The sequence below is a fragment of the Hypanus sabinus genome, chromosome 8 (assembly GCF_030144855.1).
Source record: "Hypanus sabinus isolate sHypSab1 chromosome 8, sHypSab1.hap1, whole genome shotgun sequence".
In the NCBI taxonomy this organism is placed as follows: Eukaryota; Metazoa; Chordata; class Chondrichthyes; order Myliobatiformes; family Dasyatidae; genus Hypanus; species Hypanus sabinus.
The window spans coordinates 11,914,050-11,934,405 of NC_082713.1; the positions used below are offsets into that span (position 1 = coordinate 11,914,050).

Genomic DNA, 20,356 nt, shown 5'->3' on the forward strand with positions numbered 1-20,356 from the left:
AGGGTCTCGGCCCGAAATGTCAACAGTGCCTCTCCTTATATATGCTTCCTGGCCTGCTGTGTTCCATCAGCATTTTGTGTGTGTTGTTATGCATTTGTTAGAGTTGAATTTGCTTCCCATTCAATCTTGCAGGTTGTGGTCACCGCTAACGGAGGCAGTATTTACAGAATCAGGATCCGATTTACTCTCACAGAAATTTGTTTTTTTACGGCAGCAGTACAGTGAAACACATAAAATATACTATAAATTACAATAAATATATATATTTAAAAACTAAGCCATGCCAATAGGAGAACAAAAATAGTGGGGTGTTCATTGTCCATTCAGAAATCTGGCAGAGGGTCATAGAGTCATAAAACACCATAGGTCAGAAACAGGCCTATCAGCCCATCTAGTTAATGCCAAACAATTAAACTGCCTAAGTCCATGAACTTCCATCCAAATCTTAGCCCTTCCCTCCCATCCATGTACTCATCCAAATTACTCTTAAATATTGAAATCTATCCTGCATCCACCACTTGTGCTGGCAGTTCATTCCACACTTTTGAGTAAAGAAAATACCCATCATGTTCCCCTCAAACATTTCACCTTTTACCCTGAACCCATAACCAGTTGTGCTAGTCTCACCCAGCCACTGTGGGGGAAAAAGCCTGTTTGCACTTACCCTATCTATACCCCTCATTATTTTGTATTAAATCTCCCTTTAATCTAATAACTTTCTAGGCCTGTCAGTATTCAATAGGTTTCAGTGATATATCCCCTCATTCTTCTAAATTCCAGTAGGTGCAGGCTCATAGCCGTCAAACGCTCCTCATATGTTACCTCTTTCATTCCTGGTATCGTTCTGGTGAGCCTCTTCTGGATCCTCTCCAAGGCCTGCACATCCTTTCTTTTAGAATGGGCCCAAAACTGCTCACAATACTCCCAAGTGTGGTGTGAGCACTTCAGCATTAAAACCTCAGCATTACATCCACCAAGCCCACCCCCACCTCAAAGCCAACCTTCTAGTGTCTTACTATTTACTGTCCTCTCACTACTGATGTGTGAGATCCTTGTCCTTCTGTGTTGTACCAATTTTGATTTTGTGATTTTTTAAAAAAATCTCGCTAAAGAATCTTACAATTTTTTATAATAAACTTTGTGCTGCCTAAGGTATGAGAAATATGCTGTTACTTCTGATTTTCTTTACTTTTACCCCCTTTGTGAACTACAACTAGAGAGTGCCATTAGAGTGATGCAAAGTTGCAAACTTGTGTAAAATATAAAACTTCTATGCAACAGTGGTGTAGTAGTAAAAGATTTTGGCCAGTGGTTGGATGGTGGAATATGTAATCTCACATGGCAGTTTCATCATCAATGACTCATCTGCCATGTGTTATTGATGTTTTTTCCTCATCTACTAAACTGAATTGCCTGAAATTTGAACTTTTTTTGCAATTAGCTGTTGCTTGAAAAGAAAAGCAGCAGTGACAATATAATTTGTGTGTATTACAAATGTTTCTTAATGACATAAACATGGAAAAAGCTTGGAATATTCAACAAGCCGGGAAGTATCTGTGGAGAAAGATTCAGTAAATGTTTCTGATTTCATTTTGTCAGACTTGGAAATGAATGTAGACAAGTCAAGTTTTCAAGTGCAGAAAAATTGCAGTGTTTGTGATGGGTGAGTGAGGAGAGAAGGACAAAAAGGCTTGAAACCAGGTTTTAATGTAGTTAACAAAAGTCCAGAGGACTGAAATGAAAAGAAATCTTTTCACTCAAATGGTTGTAAATCTTCGGGATTCTTTTCCCCAAAGGCCTTTGGGGGCTCAAACCTGAGGTCAATCAATTTCACAATACAAAAGAAATCAAGAGATCTAGGGAATGGTGCACAAAAAAGGTATTTGAGACAGGAGATCAACTAAGAACTTGTTGAAGTGATGGAGCAAAATGGCATACTCTTTCTTCGATTTATATATTTGTGTAGGAGCTATAAGTACAGAAATGGCAAAAGGACAGCTGAAAGGTGAAATAAAATACTGGAAGTGCTTTTTATCTACAATGCTTGGATGGTATGTTGAGTGTGTTGTCTATAATGTAATTAAGCGACCATAGTCAGGTAGATGAAAGGGCAAAAGGGTTTTTTTATTGCTTCTGGTGCCCTTTGTGGTGCTTGCTGCATGCACATCAGCTGAAGGAATTTCATTATCTGTCATCTTGAGGACTGTTTCCATGATTGTCAGTCTTTAGGATAGGATTTGTAATTTTCTCAACATAAGCAGCTGCATTTGATGAATGTTGTGTTTTCAGAGAATGGTACTAAGCATTTGATCAGAGTAACTGGATGTATTTCTCCTTAATTCATACCCCACTCACCAAAACAAAATCATATGACTTTAATTTTCTTAGCAGCTTCATCCCTACTGGGGCATAGGCTGCCTACAGTAGCTCGCCAGCCCTCTGTCTGGGGCCAATCAAATCGTCTCCTGGTGTCGTCCATCTATATGTTCGACGCAAAGATTTTTCCTCTCCCTGGGATGAGGTCTTTGAAGTTTCTTTTGGTGTTTCTGTAAGCTGTGGCTTTGTACTGTAAAAGGTTGCTAGCCCCATGCCTAACCCTTTATGGTGGAGTTGTTGTAACTATTAGTTGCATTAAATTTTAGGTAAAGGAAGTTTGCAGACTTTCTGCAGATCCTCTTTTATAAATATTGTGGTGAATCTAGCAATTTTGAAAGTCTCTGTGCTTCTTGTGCACAGGAAGTTGACCAGCTCCGGATGGAACGTTTACAAATAGATGAGCAACTTCGGCAGATGGGTGCAGGTTTGAGGACCCCTGCAAACCGCTCTGATAAAGAAAGAGGCTATTCAGCTGACGAGAGCACAAGTTACTTGCGTGGGGGCAGACCATATGGAAGTCGAGGGCGTGGCAGGCGAGGCCCAGGATATGCATCAGGTATATTCTTAATTTACCCACACCGAGTTACAGAAAAAAATTGCTTTATTCCAACTCTGTTGAAATATTTGTAATTGAGATTTATTGCAATCAAATTTGCTTTTTCAATTTTTAACAGGTTGATTGGAAGTTTTTGAAGTAATTTTTAAAAATTCTCAGATAAATGGTAATATCTCTTGAATATTTTGAACTACTATTAATAATAGCCCCCTCCTTTACTCTCTGTATACCCATGACTGTGTCACCACCCACAGCTCCAATCTGCTAATTAATTTTGCTGATGACACTACATTGATTGGCCTTATCTCAAATAATAACAAGGCAGCCTACAGAGAAGAAGTCATTACCCTGACACAATGGTGTCAAGAAAACAACCTCTCCCTCAATGTTGCAAAAATACAGGAGGAATGGAGACAGGCTAATCCCTATTGACATCAATGGATCTGGGGTTGAGAGGGTGAACAGCTTTAAGTTCCTTGGCATACACATCACTGAGGATCTCATGTGGTCTATACATACCTGCTGTTTGGTGAAAAAGGCAGAACAGTGCCTCCTTCACCTCAGATGGTTGAAGAAGTTTGGTGTGGGGCCCCCAGATCCTAAGAACTTTCTACAGGGGCACAACTGATCCTGACTGGCTGCATCACTGCCTGGTATGGGAACTATACTTCCCTCAATCGCAGGACTCTGCAGAGAGTGATGTGAACTTCCCACTATTCAGGACATTCACAAAGATGGGTGTGTATAAAAGGTCCGAAGAATCATTGGGAACCTGAGTCACCCCAACCATAAACTGTTCCAACTGCTAGCATCTGGGACTCGGTACCACACTATAAAAGTCAGGATCAACAGGCTCTAGGACAGCTTTTTCCACCAGGCCATCAGACTAATTAATTTATGCTGATACAATTGTGTTTCTATGCAATGTTGACTGTCCTTTTGTACATACTATTTATTACAAATTGCTATAAATTGAACAGTTAGACAGATGTAACAAAGATTTTTACTCATGTATGTGAAGGATGTAAGAAATAAAGTTAATTCAATTTGAACAAGGGTGTAGAGCTAGTTATCAAAGTTTGTCATTGACACAAAAACATGGGAGTTCAGTTTGTGATGAGGATATTTGGATTGTGCCATAACTTATAGGTAGGTTGGGTTAGAGGGCAAAAGCCTGGCAATGGACGCCGATGTGAGAAATAGGAGTTGCACTTTGGAAAGAAATTAAAGGTAGACTTTTATCTACATGGAGAGAAACTGCAGTTCAAGTTCAAGTTTAATTATCATTCAGTCCTATATGAATATCCATGAAACGAAACAGCATTGTCCCAGAGCCAAGGTACAAACACAGTACCAAAACTCATACTCAGCACAAGACACATAAGCACATATAAGATAGCAGTAAACATAGTCACACAAAACATATAGGCTGTTCCTGAGTGACATGTTCTGTAAATTGATGGCAAATTGGTGTTAACAGCAAGAACAAGCAGTTCGCAGACACACAGGCGCAATCTAACTTGCCTTCCACTATTTGAACGTGGCACCAATACAAGAGGCCAACCGCCAACCCACTATGAGCATCATGCTAACACTGCCTCCGGTGTCTCCTCTCCTGGACTGCTGCTACAGACAAGCCTTCCAATTTTCAATAGGTTTCAATGAGTTTCTCTATCATTCTTCTAAACTCCAGTAGGTTTCTATGTTCTGTGCTGGCAGGTTGTGATGGAAATCAAGTTCTTTTGGGGAAAAAATAGGTGGGAGGAATTTTAAAATGTGGATATATATTGATGTATGTTTTACAGTGTTACATTTGTTTAGGATAAGCTAGAGCAATGTGGGAAGATCTGCCAGCAAGTACATTAAACAATGCCTATTGGCTTCATTATACTTGTTTCATAAGGTTGAGATGTGGCACTTAAAGCTGAGCAGTGATCTGAATCAAATGCTATTTTAGAAATAAGAGTATTGCTTTTTCAATTGCTTACTTTGTTTTCTGTAATATATCTTTTAAATTCCATTGACTGATTTATATTTTCCCCTTCTCGTTGCTAAGGTAACAACTCCGAAGCCTCTAATGCCTCTGAGACAGAATCTGAGCATAGAGATGAGCTAAGTGACTGGTCACTGGCACCAACAGATGAAGAAAGGGAGCCCTATTCACGTCGAGGGGATGGCCGTAGGCGTGGCAATCCTGGGCGTGGCCGTGGGGGAGGTCGCGGTCGTGGGAGTAACAAAAATCTGTCAGCGGTTTCAGGTAAATGGCTACACATGTGTCATTATCCTTTTTGCCCTCCAAGATTTAGAGGCTTTTTGTAGAACAATAGTGTTACAGCTCAGGGTGTCGTGGTTTGGAGTTCAGTTCCAGTGCCCTCTAAGAAAGCTTGTACATTCCTGCTGTGAGCATATGGGTTTCTCGTACAGTCCAAAGACATACCAGTTAGTACGTTAATGCTTATTGTCCTGTTATTTAGCCGGGGTTAAATAGGTGGGTCGCTGGGCTGTTTCGGCTCATTAGGCCAGAAAGGCCTGCTTCATGCTGTATCTGTAAATAATAAATAAATAATTCAATAACCATACTGTTTTGTCATTTTGTAATTTTGCATTATTTAAAACTACATGGATATTGGCATTTTTATGTGCTGATTGCAATATGTGTCATAGTGTGTATAGATTAACAAGTGCTGTTTTTTGACAACTGAAGAGATGAATCATGTTTGTATTGCTGACTAATACTGTCACAATCTACAGATTGAACAGGTTATTGTAATTTTGCTTGTACAGGTGAATAACCGTAATATGTTGAGAACTGAATATTATGTGTGTCTGTGTTCGTACATGTGTTCTTTCAGGCATTCATGCACTGGTCTGCAGTCCCAGTCTAGGATGACTTCAATTTTTTTCGGCTTTTTTGGTGTTTTAGATGAATTCTTGAGGGCAGACATCCGTAAACGCAATTCGTCAAGAGACTCGAAGACTGGGACGACAGACAGCTCGTTGGAGGTAGCCTTTTGGTTATGGTTTTGGCTTGCATTGTTAAGATTTGTCTACGCTGAGGTCTCAATTCAGGAAGATTGTATTCAGCAATTAAATGGGTTTGAAGCTAAGGTTTATCATATTGCCTGTCTTCATATACAAAGAAAAAGCTGCACTTTAGCTGATTTGCTACATTAACATTTGTAAATACTAATTAAATTTCTTATCTGGAGTTAATGCATATAGTTCTGGCCACCCGTTATTGGAAGAACATTAAATGTGTGGAAACAGTGCAGTAGAGGTTTACCAGGATACTGCCTGGATTAGAGGACGTGTTGTAATGAGAGGTTGAACAAACTTGGGTTGTTTTCTCTGGAGCGCAGAAGTTGCAGGAAGATTTGATAGAGCTTTTATAAAATTATGAGAGGCATAGAGTACACAGACAATCCTTTTTCCCCCAAGGCTGCAGAATCTAATAACAGAAAGTATGCATTTAAGGTGGGGGGGGCAGGAGGGTAATTTCCAAGGTGAAGGGCAAATTTTTTTTACACAGAGTGGTAGGTGACTAGAACGCACTGCCTGGGGTGGTGATACTTTTAGTTGGGCGCATGAATGTGAGGGCAGTGGAGAGATCTGGATATTGTGTAGGCATAAGGGATTAATTTAATTGGTCATTTGATTACTAATTTACTTGGTTTGGCACAATGTTGTGGGCCGGAGGATCAGTTCCTGTGATGTACTGTTCTATGAAATTCTAAATACATCCCAGATTTTGGTATTGTTGTAGATCAAAGTGACTTAAAGATATATATCTTTATTACAGAAAGTATAGGCGTATTGGCACAAGACCTAGTTATATTGTAAAAGAGGCATTTGAGTTGTGTGCTGCTGATGGTTTGTATTTTAGAATGTGGAACCACTCAGCTGTGCAAGAATAGTTATCTTACAGCATTGTCCATCTACCTGCTTACCAGAATAGAAATTGATGATCAGATCAAATGCATATATGGCTAGAGAAAGACTGCAAATAAGAAAGCTTTAAATTTATGATACTTTGGAATGTTTCTGTGGTACGTGAAACCTGTACAAGCTATAAACACACTCAGGTTGGAGAAACAACAAGCCATCTGTCCCCTTCCCTGTGCTTCAATTCCCCACTCTTGGCCTCATGCTTCTTCTCCTCACCTGCCTATCACCTCCCCCAGTGCCCCTCCTTCCCTTTCTCCCATGATCCACTTTCCTCTCCTATCAGATTCTTTTCCTCCTCCAGTCTTTTACCTTTTCCACCTATCACCTCCCAGCTTCTTACAAACCCCATTTCCAGAAAAGTTGGGATATTTTCCAAAATGCAATAAAAACAAAAATCTGTGATATGTTGATTCACGTGTACTTAACTGACAAAAGTACAAAGAAAAGATTTTCAATAGTTTTACTGACCAACTTAATTGTATTTTGTAAATATACACAAATTTAGAATTTGATGGCTGCAACACACTCAACAAAAGTTGGGACAGAGGCATGTTTACCATTGTGTTACATCACCTTTTAATAACATTTTTTAATCGTTTTGGAACTGAGGATACTAATTGCAGATTTGCAGTTGGAAGTTTTGTCCATTCTTGCTTGATATAAGACTTCAGCTGCTCAACAGACCGTGGTGTTCGTTGTCTGATTCTCCTCTTCATGATGCGCCATACATTTTCAATTGGAGATAGATCTGGACTGGCAGCAGGCCAGTCAAGCACACGCACTCTGTGTCTACAAAGCCACGCTGTTGTAGCCTGTGCATAATGTGGTCTGGCATTGTCCTGCTGAAATAAGCATGGACGTCCTGGGAAGAGACGTCGCCTCAGAGTCAATGGTATCTTCACATACATGCAACTCACCCATGCCATGGGCACTGATGCACCCCCATTCCATCACAGATGCTGGCTTTTGCACCTTTCGCTGATAACAATCAGGATTGTCGTTTTCATCTTTGGCACGGAGAACTTGACGCCCGTTTTTTTCCGAAAACTAGCTGAAATGTGGACTCATCTGATCACAGCACATGGTTCCACAGTCTTTCAGTCCATCTGAGATGAGCTCGGGCCCAGAGAACTCGCCGGCGTTTTTGCATAGAGTTGATGTATGGCTTCCTCCTTGCATAATACAGTTTCAAGTTGCATTTCTGGATGCAGCGACAGACTGTGTTAAGTGACAATGGTTTTCCGAAGTACTTCCAAGCCCAGGTGGCTATAATTGTCACAGTAGCATGACGGTTTCTTAGGCAGTGCCGCCTAAGGGCTTGAAGATCACGCGCATTCAACAGTAGTTTCCAGCCTTGCCCTTTACACACTGAGATGTCTCTGAATTCTCTGAATCTTTTCACAATATTATGTACTGTAGATGTTGAAAGACCTAAATTCTCTGCAATCTTGTGTTGGGAAATGTTCCTTTTGAACTGACTAACAATTCTCTCACAAATTTTGGCACAAAGGGGTGAGCCATGACCCATCCTTGGTTGCAAAGACTGAGCCTTTGACAGACGCTACTTTTATACCCAGTCATGATACCTCACCTGCTACAAATTAACCTGCTTAATGTGGAGTCTTCCAAACCGGTGTTACTTGAATATTCTGTGCACTTTTCAATCTTATTTTAACTCTGTCCAAACTTTTGTTGAGTGTGTTGCAGCCATCAAATTCTAAATTTGTGTATATTTACAAAATACAATTAAGTTGGTCAGTAAAACTATTGAAAATCTTTTCTTTGTACTTTTGTCAGTTAAATAAAGGTTCACGTTAATTAACATATCACAGATTTTTGTTTTTATTGCATTTTGGAAAATATCCCAACTTTTCTGGAAATGGGGTTTGTACTTCAACCCTTCTCCCCCACCCACTCAGCTTCACCTACCACCTTCTGGCTGTACTTCTTTTCCCACAACCACCTTATTCTGTTATCTTCCCCCTTCATTTACGGTACTAATATAGGGTCTCAGCCTGAAATGTCGACTGTTTATTCTTTGCTCTAGAGGCCTCCTGATTTGCTGAGTTCCTCCAGCATTTTGTGTGTGTTGACCTATACATTGCACAAGCACTTGGACGCCATTATCCTCACTGGAGGTTTGATGGTTTTCAACTATATTGAGAGAATAAGAAATAGGAGCAATATTAGGCCATTTGGCCCATTGAGTTTGCTCCACTATTTCATCATGGCTGATCCTTTTTCCTTCCTTTATTATTTTTATTTGCGCAATTTGACGTCTTTTGTACATTGGTAGTTTGTCAGTCCTTGTGTATGTATAGTTTTTTCATAAATTGTATTTTATTTTCCTATAAATGCCCACAAGAAAATGAATCTCAAGGTAGTTTTGGTAACATATGTACTTTGATAATAAATTTACTTGGACTTTGATGCTAGTGGAAATCATTTGTTCACTTACAAATAATAATTGTGATGTAGAGCTTGTATGAGTAAGAAAAATGGCCACTGCCAGTAACTAGTGCTGTTCTGCAGGGGTTAGTGTTGGGATTACTTCTTTTCATGTTATATGTCAACGATTTGGATGGCGGAATTGACGGCTTTGTGGCCAAATTACAGAGATAGATGGAGAGGCAGATAGTGTTAAAGAAGCAGGGAGTCCTGGAGTAGGACGTAGATAGATTGGGAGTCTGGACAAAGGGAATATTGTTTAGAGAGGTGTATGATGATGCATTTTCTTTGAAGGAATAAAGGCATAGATTATTTTCTATGTACCTAGGCTTGATTCTGACATCCAATGTCACCTGTGTGTTTACAAGATGGCTCTGTGGATGTATGCTCCAGTTTCCTTTCACATCCCAAACATGCTGGTAGATTAATTGGGAGCAGTGCATTTCTCCTAGTCTAGGCGGTTTTCAGGTGGAATTGATGGACATGCAGGAGAAGTGATTTACAAGGGAATAAGTGAATCTGTAGGACTGACGGGATTGCATTCAGAGCTAGCATTGATGCAACAAGTTTAAATTCCTCTGTTAGGACATATTAGTGAAGAAATGCAACATGAAAAGTTTATGAACTGAAAAATTATAGATTCCAAAGACCTGATAATTAACATCCCAGTGTTTTGAGAAACCCGACAATAGAGAGTGTGTGCTCTATATCATTTTCCTAAATCTGTATATTGTAGCATGTTTCCCGTGGATTGAAGAGTAGCAAATATGACTGTACTTTTTAAGAGTGGGAATGAAAAGGGAATCGCTGATGTATAAGCTTGGCATCGGTAGTGAGGAAATCACAAGAAATAATAAATGATGTGATATCAGAATATTTATAAAATAGAAAAGTGATTGAGCAGAGTAAGAAAGGGAAATTCTATGATTAACTCCATGGAGGTCTTTAGGATGAAACCTTTATGACAGGGGTTTCCAATCATTTTTATGCCACATAGAATTGGGAATAATTATAATAAGTTATTTATAGAATTAATTTTCAAGTTCATTTTCCTTTGTATGCAGATCTAATTACATGAAATCTCTGCTTGAGTGAGTAAATTAAAAGAATTATGTAATTAATCCTTGATTCTTAGTCAATGACTAGTTCTGCCACCTCCAACCCTTGTTAAGTGTCATAACTAACGTTCGGAGGAGGTGAGCAAGTCCCAGCCCATTTCCTAATAGGGTTTGGCTACAGGATTCTGGTTAGTATTCATGACTCATTTATGGATTTTGACTGCCTATAGGAATACTGGTGCCCTGACTGGAATTTGGGAGTATAGTGTGTTGCTTAACTGTTACTGATTAAGGTGTGATGTAATAGGCTTACATTCAAGAAGTGTGAGGTGGTACACTTTGGAAGGACAAACTCCAAAGCAGAGTATAAAGTAAATGGCAGGATACTTGGTAGTGTGGAGGAGCAGAGGGATCTGGGGGTACATGTCCACAGATCCCTGAAAGTTGCCTCACAGGTAGATAGGGTAGTTAAGAAAGCTTATGGGGTGTTAGCTTTCATAAGTCGAGGGATAGAGTTTAAGAGACGCGATGTAATGATGCAGCTCTATAAAACTCTAGTTAGGCCACACTTGGAGTATTGTGTCCAGTTCTGGTCACCTCACTATAGGAAGGATGTGGAAGCATTGGAAAGGGTACAGAGGAGATTTACCAGGATACTGCCTGGTTTAGAGAGTATGGATTATGATCAGAGATTAAGGGAGCTAGGGCTTTACTCTTTGGAGAAAAGGAGGATGAGAGGAGACATGATAGAGGTGTACAAGATATTAAGAGGAATAGACAGAGTGGACAGCCAGTGCCTCTTCCCCCAGGGCACCACTGCTCAATACAAGAGGACATGGCTTTAAGGTAAGGGGAGGGAAGTTCAAGGGGGATATTAGAGGAAGGTTTTTCACTCAGAGAGTGGTTGGTGCGTGGGATGCACTGCCTCAGTCAGTGGTGGAGGTAGATACACTAGTGAAGTTTAAGAGACTACTAGACAGGTATGTGGAGGAATTTAAGGTGGGGGGTTATATTAGAGGCAGGGTTTGAGGGTCAGCACAACATTGTGGGCTGAAGGGCCTGTACTGTGCTGTATTATTCTATGTTTTATAAGACATGCTCCCTAATCCAGGCAACATCCTTGTAAATCTCCTCTGCACCTTTTCTATGGTTTCCATGTCATTTCTGTAGTGAGGCGACCAGAACACAGTAGAATACTCCAAGTGGGTTCTGACCAGGGTCCTATATAGCTGTAACATTACCTCTCAGCTCCTAAGGAACCTTAAGGAACCATCAAGGTCAATATGGTTATACAATATAGATTAATGTCTGAAAGGTTATAAATGGGTATATTTCAAGCTGTGAATCCTTTACACCAAATGATTATTTCTGATTAGGCCACAATATGGGGAATCAGAGGTAGGTCTCAAGTCCAAGATCAACTTTAATTGTCATTCAACTATACATAAATGAAACAGCATTGCTACAGGTCCAAGGTACAAAACTCAATACCTGGAGTCACACATAGCACAAGGCACATATAAGATAGCCATAAAATATGTGGTCATATATGTTTTTCGTATGCCCATTTCCCTGAGTGTCATGTCCTGTAAACTGAAAGTGCGTGGATGTTGTCGGCAAGAACGAACACACAGCAACCACAGACAAAAGCAGTCCAGCTTGTCTTACACTGAGTGAACACTGGAGGGCAGTGCCGACAGGAGGGGTTAGACCCCAACCCAGCATGGACACCCAAACACTGGAGGGCAGCATCAGCAATGTGCCACGTTCTAGTGCTGCACAAGTGTGCTTTTGTAGCACTTTTTGAAATTATTTGGTGAATTTTGTCAAGATGAGTCATTGCTAGAACGATTAATACACAGGAGCACAGGTTGGAGGGATGATTCAAGACATGAATTTGTGGAGGTTTGTAAGTCTGAGGAAGTACTAATTAACTGATGTAGGAAGCTCCCTTAAAGGCTTCCCTGCTGTTAGTGAGTAGGAGGCATGCAAGGATCTCCTAAAGCAGGCAGCAATTACAAAAGTAGATTTTGATGGAGACGGGAGAGAGGGACTGGTGAAGTTTTTGTATTAGGCTACATGTGAGCTCAACAAATATGAGGATTGTGGGTTTTATCAGGCTTTATTTAAAGCAGGGCTTCTTAACCTAGGGTCCACAGACCTCTCTGGGGGTCTGTGAACTTGATGGGAAAATATTTTCATCTTTATTTTCACTAACCTCTAACTGAAATGTAGCATTTCCTTCAACTGTGAATTTCGACGACAAACCACTATAGTATTAGCAGTACCATTCCACAGTTTAATTAATGTTCTATTCAAATTAACAGAAGTCGTCACACGGATGTCTTTAAAAATTAAAATTTAGTTTTAACTTGCCTGTATTTTAAATGTTTAGTTATTTAGTGTTAATAAAAAGCATGTATATTATATCTACATCACAAATTTATAAATGTATGTTCATTGGCTTCACCAGACTGCTAAAAGGGTCCATGGCATAAAAGAAAAGTTAAGAACCCCTGATTTAAATGATCAGGAGCTTGGAGGGGAAAAGTAGAGAAGTTGCGATGAGCCAAAATGGCAAGGCTTTAATAAAATCTTCAACAGAAAGCAAGAAAATATGAGTGACTACATCATCAGATTTTTCTCATATCATTAAGGTTGATCAGTTATGTTAAAGTTATGCAGCTAATTTCATTCAGCATAAATGTTTTACTTACAATGTAAACTCCAGTGATCTGATTTTTGGTGAACATTCTGTGTTATGCTTGCAGTATTTAGTCTTTCAACACTTGCTGATTTGTTTCAGATCAGAACTGACAGCAATAACGAGAGGGGTATCATGATGAAAGCTTCACACAGCCCGAACGTTTTTGGTGAGAGCACTCGGCAACGCGTAGGCAAGGAGCGCGCTCCAAAAAAAGAGAAGCCAGAGACTTCTGCTGACAACCAACAAGTGATGGTGAATGGAGTATCTTAAAGCGCATACCTGTAGAGTGATGTTCTCTCTTAATTTCCTTTCATTAACCATACAAACCAGATGCTTACATGTCACTTAGAGAACCCTATTAGGCCAAAGACATAAAACTCATTGTGCATAACTGATGCACACAGTCCACTTTTGTCTTTAAGTAGGCAGGTGGAAAAGTTTGTGAAGTAACCATCTTCATTTCACTTAGCAAACTCCTTTTTGAAAAAAAAGTATATTGTTTGATCTGTGCCTTCAATATAACTTGCCAGAAGGGGATAACCTTACTATAGTTGCAGAAATCAGGGAAGCTAAATGAGCAGAAGACAGTAACAATGTAAAATACATGTATGTAGATAAAGTGTGGTTAAATACCGGGGAACCTTTACAGAAGAATGCATGCTTTTCATGATTTTCCTTATATATGCATCTAGCTGAACAGTAAAGGATCAGAAATCCTTGCACTGAAGTTTGTATGGCATTGATTGGTCAGTGTGGGAGGGCACTTTTTTTCTTTACACCTTGGCATTTGATGTACAAGGGTAAATGTAAAGAATTAAATAGTGTACTGTTTGAAAGGCATATAATGCCTGGAGATTGTTGCCAAACGGATGATTTGTAGTTATTTATTTTTGGGTATGTACAGTATTGGGGAGGGGAAAAGCTTTGTTTATGTACCTGTCCACTATGGGCTCTTGTGTTAAACTTAGTATAGATTAACAAAGGTAGATTGACCTTACAGTGTATGATCTGCAACGGGGCAATATTTTTCTCTGTACATAGTAGTGAAAACAATTTGGTTTTATGTTGATATTGTTCGGTTGAAGTGCAATATATTTTGTATGCAAGCAGTTTCAATTAATAAAGTTTGATCTTCCTCTGCTGACTGTAGGATATGTTACTTCTGTCTGATTTACTACCTGACTTACTGTGATTTACTGATCTTCTGACAGGATACGTTGCTTTTGTCTGATATCCTTTAGTCACAGGTTCAGAGTTGGAGATCAGTTTTAATTTTTTTGATTTAGCTAAATTAATCCAACAAAAAAATTAGCTGGTTAATAGCCTACTTCATAGAGTTTCCTGAGTAAAATTAATGAAATATTATGTACTGTTACAAAAATTGACAAGGTATGTCAGTGTGCAGCATAAAAAATTTGCCATGTTTTCTATCCCATTTCTTTCCCCTGGTGTCTCTTTAATTAATTGTACATGAATCAGCATATGGTACGAGGAGCCTATATTACTATTGAGGTGAGCTGGGAGGTAAATTGGTGTTTGCAACTGAAAACATCTGACTTAATGAAGAGATAATCAACCAGCAACAAACAATCTGCTAGAAGAACTCATCGGATCGAGCAGCAGGTTGTAGCTACAGATTGTAGCACCTGTACTCTCCTGTGCTTTCTTAGATAATCAACCAGGTTTTGTTGACAAAATGAATGGGGTCTGAACAATGTGCAGAATTGCGAATGCTCAGGTTGGTCAATGCTTGGCAGCAAAGAAGAGGTACCTTATAATTGGAATCAATTTTGTGAAAACGGAAAGCAGGAAAAGGCCAATAAACTGGCATCAAGATCGATATTACATCATGGGTCAAATGGTAACATAGTGGTTAGCCCAACGTTTTATAGTATCAGTGACTTGATTTCCTTCCCACCACTGTCTAACGAGCTTGTACATTCTCCCCATGACCACAGAGGTTTCCTCCGGGTGCTCCAGTTTCCTGCCCCATTTCAAAGGTTAGTAGGTTAATTGGTCAGTGCAAATTGTCCGGTAATTAAGCTATAGTTAAATTGAGGGTTGTTGGGTAGTGTGACTCAAAAGGGCCGGAAGGGCCTATAACCTGCTGTATCTCAATAGATAAATGTCTTGTACAATGCTGTTTTGTGTGTAGTATTCCTGTGATTTTCATTGCTTCCTTAGCATGATAACATTCCACTAAAAGTGCCACAAAATTGTATGGCCTTTTCAAAATGTGCTGCCCCTTAGCAGTATCCAGAAATATTTACATGTCTCCAAATTAAATGCAGCGCTACCTCACAGTCACTGTCAGTTCCTCCATTTTTTTGAAAATTGTAAGCTTTTTGTCCAACATTCAGTGTTTGAATAGCAGCAATTTGCTTCAGTCAATAAGAACATTACCATGCTCAATGTTTTCCATTCATGTCACAAACTGCTCCTGGTGGGTCTTCCCATACTCTCTCCCAAACATGCTCTCAATGTCCCCTCTAATTTTTTTTAGCTGCATGGACTAACCATTGATTTGAGCTGGAAATTTTTACACAGCCTAAAAACTGCGCTGCATTTTAATTTCTTTTGTAATGGGCATTAATTTTTAGAATGAAAACTGAAAACTTGCATACTTTTCATTTTATTTATTAATTGGAAGGTATAATGAAATACATTACAAAGAAAATACTTAATGTTTGGTAAATATTTTCTAGTTGCTTCCAACTCCAGTGCACAGCAATGAAAGCTATGTGTATGAAAATGTTTCACTTACTGTGTGACCGCGCTCTCGTGTATTTTAAGGGGAACAGTGCCTCTGTCTGAAACAAAATCAAAGATGATGCCTCATCTGTAAGATCATTAAGATTATTTACTTCCACTCCATAGCATTGTCTGTGCCTCAGGCCTGTTGCAGAAATCTCTCATCCACAATTTGGGTATACATAGAGATAATAATAGCCAGTTTCTCTCTCGTTTCTGTTGTAAATGTAAGGTAATCTGTAAGTGCTACCTGACCATACCATCCTGAACCCCTTGAAAACATTTCAAAAACATTGTCAACATCTCCTATCAAATTAAATTTGAAATTCCGATTCTGCAAGTGGCCATAGTTCATCGCAAATAACTAGGCTGCTTTTAATCATTTCTGTGTGCACACTTAGATTTTATGACCCATTGGGCTTTGACGCAAGATCATCGTTTCAACCACCTTGGATTAATGAGGAAGTTAGAAATTGAGGTATCAAAAAATTGCTTTTCAATCCACATTCACTTATTTATGTGTGAACGTCCGTGGCTTTGCTCAAGCTTTATTCCTGTCAATTCCAAAAAGAAAACAAATCATTGTTATTATCTGCTGTGTTGTATGACCATTATTGTTCTTGGCTAATTTTTTTTACAGAAGTGGTTTGCTATTGCCTTCTGGGCAGTGTCTTTGCAAGGCTGGTGACCCCAGCCATTATCAATAATCTTCAGAGATTGCATGGTGTCAGTGGTGCATAACCAAGACTATATGCACCAGCTACCCCAATGGCTTCACATACCCTGTCCAGGGGTTAAGGTGCTACACCTTGCCCAAGGGTGACCTGTAAGTTAGTGAAGGGAAGGTGTGCCTTACAACTCCTTTCGTAGAGATGAATCTCCGTCCTGCCACCCAAAACAAGTGATAGGTACTGTGAAACTAGTGTCATTGAAATGGTTCACCACCAGTATCAGATGGCTAAATAGACACTGATAATAAATATGGTCCTTCCAACCCCATGGGTGATTTCTTTTAAATATAAATTAAAATAAATTTATCTCTTCTTTGCTGATTGTTCTCGGGAAGCACAGTGGGACATTTAAAAGATGCTAAAAATGCATATTGATTGTTGACAGGGCAATACGTGTCCTATCTCCTAAACACTACAATGAACAGTTGTTGATTGTAAACAGAATTGTTTTCATTGTATATCTCTTGCCCCTTTCATCCAAACCAAAAATGTAAGCTACTTTGAATTGCTTCTACCATAAAATATCAGACAAACAATCTTACATTTAATCAAAAGAGAAGCAATGGATACTGAGGAAATAATTTTAATGGTTGCTATTATGAAAATTTCAAATCCATGGGAAACAAAAATCTCTAAAATTTACATTGCATTGCTGTTAAGCAGAACTGGAGAAAGTAACTTATTAAAAGTAGATGCATTTAGTGGCCATTTCTTTAGGTACCTCCTGCTCATGGTCCTCTGCTGCTGTAACCAATCCACTTCAATGTGTTGTAGTTTCAGAGATGCTCTCCTGCACACCACTAATATAATGCATGGTTATTTGAGTTACAGTTGCTTACCTGTCAGCTTGAATAATCAGCTGGGATGTTATTTATTTAGAACAAGCCCCTCTGGCCCAACAAGCAGCACTGCCCACCAACCCACCTATTTACAATGACCAAGCAACCTACTAACCAGTAGGTTACATCTTTGGAATGTGGGGGGGAAACCCACATGTTCACAGGGAGGATATACAGACTCCTTACAGACAGTGCCGGAATTGAACTCCAAACTCTGACACCTCGAGCTATTCACACACAACCTCCAGTGAGCAACAGTTCTGTGGCAAAAACACCTTGTTAATGAGAGAGATCACAGAAGAATAGACAGACCAGGTCAAGCTGACCGGAAGGCAACAGTAACTCAAATAGTCATGCATTGAATACAGGAGGTATCTATTAGGTGATCACTGTGTAGATTACTAATAGTTCTAATACAGTATGAAGAATTTGTTTATGAAGCACTTAGAAATATCAAAATTTGATTCATAGAGCATAGAACACAGCACAGAACACACAACTAATCTAGAAACTGCTTAGAATATCCCTACCACGTAGCCCTCTATTTTACTAAGCTCTATGTATCTAAGAGTCCCTTAAAAGACCCTATTGTAACCACCTCTGGTACCATGACTGGCAGTGCATTCCATACATCCACATTCTCTGTGTGAAAAACTTATCTCTGGCATCTCCCTTGTACCTACTTCCAAGCACCATAAAACTATGCCTCTCACGATGACCATTTCAGCCCTGGGAAAAAGCCTCTGGTTCACCACACAATCAATGCCTCTCATCATCATATACACCTCTATCAGGTCACCTCTCATCCTCCCTCGCTCCAAGGAGAAATGGCCAAGTTCACTTAACCTTATTCTAATAAGGCCTCTCCAGGCAACATCTTTGAAAATCTCCTTTGCACTCTCTCTATAGCATCCACATCCTTCCTGTATGAGGTGACCAGAACTGAACGCAGTACTCCAAGTGGATTCTAACTATGGTCTTATAACGCTGTAACATTACCTCTCGGCTCTTGAACTCAATCCCACGGTTAATGAAGGCCAACATACCATGTGCCTTTTTAATGACACTGTCAACTGTTTGGGGTTCTAATATTTAACTGTCATTCACTCTTTGGGGTACTCCTCTGTTTTCATTGATGTTTGCAAAGAAAAGGGATGTATATTGTATACATTTCTCTGACATTAAATGTACCTTTGAAACCTGCACATCTGCTTTGAGTGTCCTATAGACACAGACCCCAAAATCCTACTGATCCTCTGCACTGCCAAGAGTTTTACCATTAATATTATATTCTGTCTTCAAATTTGACCTACTGAAATGAACCACTTCACACTTATTTGGGTTGAACTCCATCTGCCACTTCTCAGTCCAGCTCTGCATCCTCTGACTATCCACAACACTCCCGACTGTTGTTTCATCAGCAAACTTAATCCACCCTTCTACTTCCTCATCCAGGTCATTTATAATAATCACAAAGAGATGGGGTTCCCAGAACAGATCCCTGCAGAACACCATCCTCCATGTAGAATACAAACCATCCACAAACACCCTTTCCCTTCTGTGTTCAACCCATATCTGAATCCACAAAGCAAGGTCTCCCTGAATCCCATACATCATTACTTTCTGAATGAGCTTCACATGGGGAACCTTATCACATGCCTTACTGAAACCCATTTACACTACATCCACTGCTCTACCTTCATCAATGTGTTTTGTTACATCCTCAAAGATTTCAATCCATTTCATAAGGCTTGACTTTATGAGATTATCCCTAATCAGTTTTCTCTCCAAATGCTTATAAATCCTATCTCTCAGGATCTTCTCCAACAACTTGCCCACCACTGAAGTAAGACTCACTGGTATATCATTTCCTGGGTTATCTTTACTCCCTTTCTTGAACAAGGGAACAAAGTTTGCAGCCTTCCAATCCTCTGGTACTTCTCTCATCCCTAATGATGATGCAAAGATCATCTCCAGAGGCTCAGCAATCTCCTCCCTCGCTTCCCACAGTAGCCTGGGGTATATCTCGGTCTTGTCCCAGTGACTTATCTAACTTAATACCTTTCAAATGCTCCAGCACATCCTCTTTCTTAATGTCTATACACTCAAGCATTTCGGTCCGCTTTAAGTCATCCTCACAATTGCCGAGGTCCTAATCACTGGTAAATACTGACGCACAGTATTCATTAAATACCTCTGTTACCTCCTCCAGCTCCACACACATCTCCACTCTCACTCCTGATTGGTCCTATTCTCACCCGGCTCATCCTCTTCCTCTTCACATACTTGTAGAATGCCTTGGGGGTTTTCCTTAATCCTGCTTGCAAGGACTTTTTGTGGCCCCTTCTAGCTCTCCTAATTTCATTGTTGAGTTCCTTTCTGGCACCCTTGTAATTTTCTGGAGCTCGAACAGTACCTAATTTCTTGAACTTTTCGTAAGCTTTTTTTCTTTAACTAAATTTTTTACATCCTTTGTAGACCATAGTTCTTTTACCCTACCATCCTTTCACTGCTTCAGTGGAACATACCTATGCAAATATTCCCTGAACATTTGTCACATTTCCCTGACAGCATCTGCTCCCAGTTTATGTTCCCAAATTACTACCTAATAGCATTGTATTTCCTCCACCCCAATTAAATGTTTTGCCAAATTTTCTGCTCCTATCCCTCTCCACCACTATGGAAAAGGAGACAGAGTTGTGATCACTACCTCCAAAATGCTCTCCCACCGAGATATCTGGTATTGGGTTCATTTCCCAATGCCAGATCATGTACAGCCTCTCCTCTAGTTGGCTTATCTATATTTTGCGTCAGGAAACCTTCCTGAATGCACCTAACAAACTCCACCCCATCTAAACCCCTTGCTCTAAGGAGAAACAGAAAAATAAATAATAGTTATAAACCACAGTGTGTTTGAACTACTTACTCACCATCTTCAGATTTTA

At 39.7% G+C, this 20,356-nt stretch overlaps 1 protein-coding gene across 3 annotated transcripts in view; it reads left to right on the forward strand.

Annotated features, from left to right (window-relative positions):
- fmr1 (fragile X messenger ribonucleoprotein 1) overlaps window positions 1-14,231 on the forward strand; it is a 94,824-nt gene extending 80,593 nt beyond the window's left edge. Inside the window, exons 12-15 of one of the 3 annotated variants that reach the window (XM_059976690.1) lie at window positions 2,737-2,932; window positions 4,989-5,189; window positions 5,856-5,935; window positions 13,195-13,332. In XM_059976690.1, coding sequence (XP_059832673.1) covers window positions 2,737-2,932; window positions 4,989-5,189; window positions 5,856-5,935; window positions 13,195-13,200 — 483 coding nt within the window. In that variant the 3' untranslated portion in view covers window positions 13,201-13,332. Of the gene's footprint in view, window positions 1-2,736; window positions 2,933-4,988; window positions 5,190-5,855; window positions 5,936-13,189 lie in introns of all 3 variants that reach the window. The other 2 variants (XM_059976689.1, XM_059976691.1) reach the window with 2 other exon arrangements.
- Window positions 14,232-20,356: the final 6,125 nt, after the last annotated feature.